General features: G+C 50.5%; 1 protein-coding gene across 9 annotated transcripts in view; it reads left to right on the forward strand.

Annotated features, from left to right (window-relative positions):
• Positions 1–7,500, forward strand: part of robo2 (roundabout, axon guidance receptor, homolog 2 (Drosophila)) — a 263,407-nt gene that overhangs the window by 113,800 nt on the left and 142,107 nt on the right. For all 9 annotated transcript variants that reach the window (XM_035534276.1, XM_035534281.1, XM_035534278.1 and 6 more), the window contains exon 2: positions 4,156–4,482. In XM_035534276.1, coding sequence (XP_035390169.1) covers positions 4,156–4,482 — 327 coding nt within the window. The remainder of the gene's footprint in view (positions 1–4,155; positions 4,483–7,500) is intronic.

The following is a 7,500-nucleotide window of genomic DNA, read 5'->3' on the forward strand; positions in this document are numbered from 1 at the left end:
TCCTCGCAATTTGGCCACGTGGCGCACCTCGCCACCGTGATCGGAATCCCCTCGGACCCTCGCTTGGAAGGTTGCCAGCGGATACCTCTGAGTGGCCTCCCACGCAAAACACACGCAGGCACACGTCTGCTTGGCAGAATAAGCCATTTGTCTTTGGGGAGCTCTTTTGCCACACTGGCGGGGTGGAGGGGAACCCGGGGCCTCGTATTGATTTGGTTGGTGGGCCGGTGAATTTCTCCGGGGAGCTAATAAAAATAATTACAAAAAGATGATCAGAGCTCAGCAGCCTTCTGCTATACATGAATAAATATGTGATGAAAGTAATCAGAGGGCGCTGAGTCTCGGTGTCGGTGGAGGTGTGTGTGCGTGCGCTTTTGCGTGCGTTTGCATTTGCGCAAGTGCGTGGTGTCAGGACGGAGGTTCGCTCCTGTGCAGTCAGACTCTCTCTCTCTCTAAGTGGACGCGGTAGAACGTGACATAATTAGCCTCCCCCCCTGGGGTGGACCGGGGAGACAAGCATTGTTCCTGATCAGCCTGTAAACAATGCCTAACATTACAGCCCGGCCCCCGCGGGACCTGTACGCAGCCATAGAAACCATGTCTTCCTCCCAGTTCTCAATGAGAGAGAGAAACACAGAGAGAGAGAGATGCATGGGATAGTCCTTTCTCATCAGATTTGGAGGTGCTAGGGCTTTCCTTAAACAAGCCGATCCGGTTCCTTTGTCTTGCCGTTAGTTGGTTGCGGCGTTCATAAGAACCAAGGCTCTGTGGCCGGGCGGGGCAGGCCGGTGTCAGAGGTCTGAAGAGCAGACATAAGTGTGTGATTGGAGCAGGCCCAGGCACTCGTCCGGGCTGCAGAGAGCCCTTGATTGCACAAAAACCAACGATCAAATTAGGAGAGAGAGTGGGAGCGTCTTTTCATCAGTGATCGAGAGAGTGAGCGAGAGAGGTTTGAGAGAGGGAGAGAGAGAGAGAGGGTGTGGGCGGAGCAAGGCGATTCAGTGTAATGAAGCGCATTGACTTTGCCGGTAGTCTGCTGATGGACGGATGCACTGGCCTGTCACTCTGATATGCTAAATGCATGCGTGTCAAACAAGGTAGAGAGTGTGGGAGACAGTTTGAGGCTGCCAGCCATTGGCCAATATGTTTGTGTGTGTGTGTGTGTGTGTGTGTGTGTGTGTGTGTGTGCCTGCGTGGGTAGTGAGACAATAAACCTTGTCGAACAGGAACAGCAGACGCCAGTGACATCCGTACACACATTGCCAGCGTATGAAAATGCTTATTGTAATACTCTGCTTGCACTGATGCATGCGTTCATATGACTAATTCCTACAAGTTAGGAATGACTAATTTTTTATATAAGTGAGCTGTTAAGTTTGGCTAATTTTATATATAAGTGAGCTGTTAAGTTTGGCTAATTTTATATGTAAGTGAGCTGTTAAGTTTGGCTAATTTTATATGTAAGTCGACCGTGTGTGCATGTATGTGTTAGATGAATGTAAGGCCCATGAGTTGTGCACGTGCATGAAAACGAGGTTTATTTATCTGAAAGTGGCATGACGAGCCCCCAGTCACCTCACTCCCTGACTACGTTTGGATTTCCTCTCCTCCGGAGCAATCACGCAGGCATCTGCTGACGACGTGTCGTTCACCCCCCCCACAAGAAGCAGCAGGCAGATGGCATCTCAAGGTTTCAGTAATTAGTGAGCGCGAGCTGGAGTACAGATCGGCGTGAGGGAGAATGCGGCTGGTGAGGAAGGGCCTGCATGGCCGCCCAGCAACGCCCCGTGTGAGGACCCCAAAGCAGCCCCCGTGTGTGTGTGTGTGTGTGTGTGTGTGTGTGTGTGTGTGTGTGCATGCGTGGACAGAGAACCCACCCCCCCAAGTTATTAATTAGTGCCATAGCATTCCATGCAACATCAACAATTTGTTGAACAATTTGTTACGCATTTTCATATTAAGAGCAGCGTGCCACGGTCACAAGATTTGAACATCACGGCAAGAGGATGGATGAGATTATAAAATCTAAGATTTTAATCTGGCTAAAGTTACAAAGACGTATGAGAGATACAGAGGGATGAATAGAGAGAGAAAGAACCAGAAGAAGAGAACCAGAGATTAAAAAACAAAACCTTGTACATTGAACTATTTAAATAATGATTGCAGGTCAATCGGTAGTAGATAGACCCCGAGATCCCGCCGCACAGCTGACTGCAGCGGCGTACGGAACACCGCTCTCCCAGTTTCTCGCCTGTGGCTCCACGTAGACATCAGGCACCAGGTCTGATCAGTAATCGATAGCAGGCAAATGGCAGGAATTACGCCAAATTAAATGAAGTGGGAGGAAGTCTTATGGAGTCTCACTATGGAACACACACACACACACACATACACACAGGATTTTATTTTACTTGCACAGAAAACAAAGATGCCCAAGTTGTGATACGTAGACGTATTTCCATGATAAGCAAATGGCTCCGTTTCTGTGCACAGCCACAGAAGAGAGAGGCCAGACCTGGGGAGGCCTGTGTTCTGTGTCCCCGTACACGTTACACCGTTTGCCCAGTGATGTAGAGCACTCCATAACCAATACAATGGCATCACTGACGGTGCATTTTAGTAAGGTTTCTTATCCTGTCTGGCTCCTAAAACACCTAGCACAGGGGTGTTGGCAGCTGGCTGTGAGCGTATGGAGTGTGTACAGGTATTTATGTCATAGTCCTATAGGTGGCAGTCACGTGTGCATGTGAGCAGACATGCTCTCTTTAACTTGAAATTTTTAAACATTTTTATTTAAAAAAATTAATATTCTTTCATATCATTTCACATCGCATCATATCATAACCTCCGTATTGTGATACATATTTTGATACACAGCCCTAATTTGCAGTATGTGCTAAGTGTGTATTCATTTTTATGTAAAGTATGTAAAACGCACACACCCCGGACTCATAGACAATGTACTCAAATTCTGACGAGACCCTCCCCCTTAGACTTTTTCATTCAGAGAGTTAAGCAGTTCAAATCCGTGAAAGGAGTCGGAAATGAGCATTCGCAGTCTGGAGAACGGCTCCCCACGCTCCGGCCGCGTTCTATTCAGGCGTGTAATGCTAACAAGGCAGCATTAGCCTGTCAGGCTAAGCTTCTCTTATTTGCCAAGGTTTTTTGACAGGGTGTGGTGGTGGGGGGGATCAGGGTCTCCTTTTGTCTCCGGTTCATCCAAGGCTTCAGTAATGTAAATGCCGGGTGGCCTCGGGCTCCTTATCCGCGGGGTTAAGACGCGAACCGCATGCTCTCCCTGCTGCTATTATCATAAGGGCCAGACTAGCGCGGCCTGCTAGCATCATTCATACATGGTGCGGAGCCGGGCTGGGCGGGGGGGCTTTGAGGGGGGATTAGCATGTGAACACACCATGGTTCTAACCCTGCAGAAACCCTCTGCCACATGGGGCGGGTCCCCGATGGCCAGCCAGCACGCCGCACGACTCGCGGGATTAGCATGTCGGCAAAGGGAGGTTCAGATTGTCTGTGACGGGTGGGCGGGTGGGGGGTGAGAATGATGTGGTAGTGGTGGGACTCATCGGGCGAAAACAAGGACGAGTGTCTTTGCTTGAAGGGCTGCGCAACAAGACTTGAAAGTGGTTTTCTCCCAAAAGTACGACTCGGGAATTGTAAAATCTTTGGGGCATGTTGTACTGTGTCTTATCTTTTTAAATTAAATTATGTCCTGGTCTTGCACCAGTTCAAGATCATTTCCAACAAAGATTAAAGCTGTTCTTGAATTAAATTACGCAGTCGATAGGGATTTGGTGGAACATACATTTAGAGCAATGTTTCTCATCCCAGGCCTCTGGGCCAATCAGATGGCACTAATTTTTGCCTTAAGCCAGCTTCTAGTGCACCTGTACTTGGAGGTAAGATGGGGGCAAAACTGTGGACCCTCCATTTCTGGTAAACACAGAGGTCTGGGATGAGGAGCACAGTCTCAAAGAAGGACGAGGATTTGTGTTTTCCAGGAAACCAATCCGTGACACCTCGGAAATAAAGGAAGCCTTTGGAATCAAAGCTTTGAGAGATACCTTTCTTGAAGCGCGGCCACGAGACAGCGCAGACCGTCCTCCTGATTCCTCCCGTCCTGTCTGTTGTGCGTTCCAGGGTCCCGCCTGCGGCAAGAGGACTCCCCGCCCCGCATCATGGAGCACCCCTCCGACCTGATCGTGTCTAAGGGCGAGCCCGCCACCCTCAACTGCAAGGCGGAGGGCCGGCCCACGCCCACCGTGGAGTGGTACAAGGATGGCGAGCGGGTGGAGACGGACCGGGACGACTCTCGCTCGCACCGCATGCTGCTGCCCAGTGGCTCCCTCTTCTTCCTCCGTATCGTCCACGGCCGGCGGAGCAAGCCCGACGAGGGCTCGTACGTCTGCGTGGCCCGAAATTACCTCGGGGAAGCCGTCAGCCGCAACGCCTCGCTGGAAGTGGCACGTAAGTCTGTGGCCTTTACCTTTAGCGTTCCTGCTTCTTTCCGACTTCCAGCTTTTGTTTTTGTTGGCTTGTAGAACTTTTACGAGGCAACCTAAAGATTGCTTCCGTCCGTTTCTGGCCAGAGAGGGACTGGGCGTGTGTCTGGAGCCAGCAGGGAGCTCGAGCTCTTGCAATATCATTTCAGTTGTTATTTAATGTAGTTTTTCGTTGGCTGATGGTTATGTGATTATATGGCCGTACAATTTTGGTCGGAGCCTAATATAGAAAATTATATATAATTAGAGGCTTAAAATAGACAGCAATCAGGGGAAGTCATGAACGGAATGAATGCTCCGTACAAGAGGGCTCGGTTCAGGCCGGACATGGCGAGGAGATTTGGTCAGTATTGTTTTTGGTAACAGTTTTGGTGAGACGACGTTCCTTTTCATAGGTCAGTGGCTTTGCACTGAATGCACCGAACTGGCCGGAGTCCTGTTTCAGCACGGTGGCGTTCTCCGGGGCAGCCTTGCTGCCCCCTGCCCTTCATGTTACGCTCCACCCAGCCTCGTCCTTTCGCCCCCCCGCTCGCTGGAGATGGCAATGATAGAACCGAAAACAGGATGGCCCAGATGAAAGAGAGGCTCGACACTGACAGCAGGCCCACGGGGGGGATCAACAGGCTGGAGCTGACCAACGTTTGGGATTAGGGTTGAAGAGGTCTACCCCCCCATCGGTCTGTCAGCGCCTATGAGGAGGCTCTGAGCCTGTAAAAATGACGGCGTCTCTCTTCACACAGGCCAGTTCCTACGCAGATTTAGAGTTATTACCATTGGCACTGTTTTAGTCAGCTGACGAAGCCGACCAGTGTTAAAGAATGCACTGCAGTTTGATAAACCTTTTTATCTTTGCCGTTGTGTTTTATGTCTAAGACCTTCTTGTGAACTAGTTTAGACCAAAACGAGGGATAATTAAAGATCACGCAGGACTAAAGTCTGGGGGGAGGGGGGTGGAGTCTGGATGGGGGCGAGCGATCTGGACTTAATGCCTAGCTGAACCCCCCCATCACGAGGACTGTTTCAGCTGAGCTGGTCGATACTATCTGCTCTCCTGGATGATCCATCAGCACGTGAGAAAACGATGATAAATATCGAATGAGTGGATAACTAAATTGGCAGCGGCGTTTGGTGTCTGCGGTTTGGGGGAAGTTCTTTTCACGTGCAGCCTTTGCTAGTTCATCTGCCAAGAAGCTCAGTGGTGTTTCCGAATAAAGGCAGACAAGTGGGAAAAAAATATTGACTCTGCGTGCATGCGTGTGTGTGCGCGTGCGTGTGCATGCGTGTGTGTGCGTGTGTGTGCGCGTGTGCGTGTAAAGCTGGTAGGTGTGTGTTGCCGTGGCGAGCTGCCTCTGATCTTTCTAAGGCTTCAGCCCCCAGGTGCTTCACTGTGTGACAGACGCTTGATCTATCGATCCCTTTAAGAGAGGTCTCCTCGCCTAAATGAAAATTCATGAAAAATTGATGAAGTCTCCTGATTATTCTTTTATTTTTTTCCACCTTCTTCCTCCTCCTCTCTCTCTCTCTCTCTCACACACACACACACACACTCCTCCTCTCTCTCTCTCTCTCTCTCACACACACACACACACACTCCTCCTCTCTGGTGGAGATGGGGCGAGCTTAAATGGACTGTTGAATGCTTTACTGCCTTGGGGTGAAAGGTCAAGGGTCAGAAGGGTCAGTTGGATCAAAGTAACAGGAAGTACAGCAGAGAAGCCAGGAACTACACAGATGCCCTCATGTATAATGCACCTTTAAAAAATAAAAAATAAAGCCTCCATGGTTTCCACCTCATTAGCAATGAAACTGACAAGATAAATTAGTTTTCTTGTCCCAGCATTGTCTGAGCGTACACTAACCATAAAGGATTATTGACGCATGTTAAATCCCAGTGTTGAGTTTTCTCAACACTGTAAAATGCTAAAACACATGACTTAACATTGTACTGGCTGTCTTACCCTCCAACTTAAAAAAGCCATTTCTACAAAAGCTGTAAGAGAGTGTCTCTGCTGTTACAGTTCTCCCTCCCGTTAAAGCTGTCATCACGAGCTCCATTGTCAGGTTTCAGACTTGTAGGAAGTTACCCCATCTGGCTTCTCCAGACCCCCCAACACACCCACACACACCCTGAGAGGCCCAGCAGCTTGGGGGCTCCGTGGTGCATGTCTGTGCAGGACCCCTGCGAGCTGCTACGTGGAAACAGATTGGAGGCAGGCGCCCCCGCGGCCTCCGCCAACTGGCCAGCAGGGGTCCGGGTGGTCCGAGGCCTGCCAGGATGGGCTCTGCGCACGTTTTCGAATATCGATTGTTAGCGACACAGCAAAGAGAGCGGAACCCGCACCCCAGAGTCCGACGACACCCGAAAAACCCGTTCCTTGTGTTTCCTTTCTGGATCCGTTTTCTCGGACTCGAGGTAGCGCTGAGAAATCTGTAAACAGGAAACTGCCGAATCGGACGTCGTGCGGCGAGGTAGGATAAGAAGGGGGGCGGTAACCGTACGGTAGGTGGACGCCACATGGGGGACGACAGCGGAAGAGCTCAGGACCAGGGAGAGATGGAATACAGAGAGGGAATAAGGAGGTGGACTTCAGTTGGAGTTGGAGCTGGTTAGAGAGATTGTGGAGCTACACCACCAGACGCCCTAAACATGGCCCAACACGCTGCATATAAGCTAGTTATTGATCCACAGTCGTGGTCGCATTTATGACGTGTAGCATTTAAACTGGAAACATTTGTGGTTTTCCTCCGAGCACCTTCCGCTCCTGTAGAGCGCCTCCTGCGTAGAGCGCCTCCTCTGTAGAGCTCCCCTGCCTCATCCGCACGGCTGTCGTGAAGCAACGGCAAGTTTCTGCTGCTTTCATCTGCACTGAAAGGAGGTTGAGAGAGAGCACATGCCTGGTGGGTACAAGCCGCCCTCAGCTAACCCCCCACCCCCACTCCGTCTGTGCCATGGTGACGATACTGTGCACAGAAAAGCTAGCAT

The sequence above is a fragment of the Electrophorus electricus genome, chromosome 15 (assembly GCF_013358815.1).
Source record: "Electrophorus electricus isolate fEleEle1 chromosome 15, fEleEle1.pri, whole genome shotgun sequence".
NCBI classification, from domain to species: Eukaryota; Metazoa; Chordata; class Actinopteri; order Gymnotiformes; family Gymnotidae; genus Electrophorus; species Electrophorus electricus.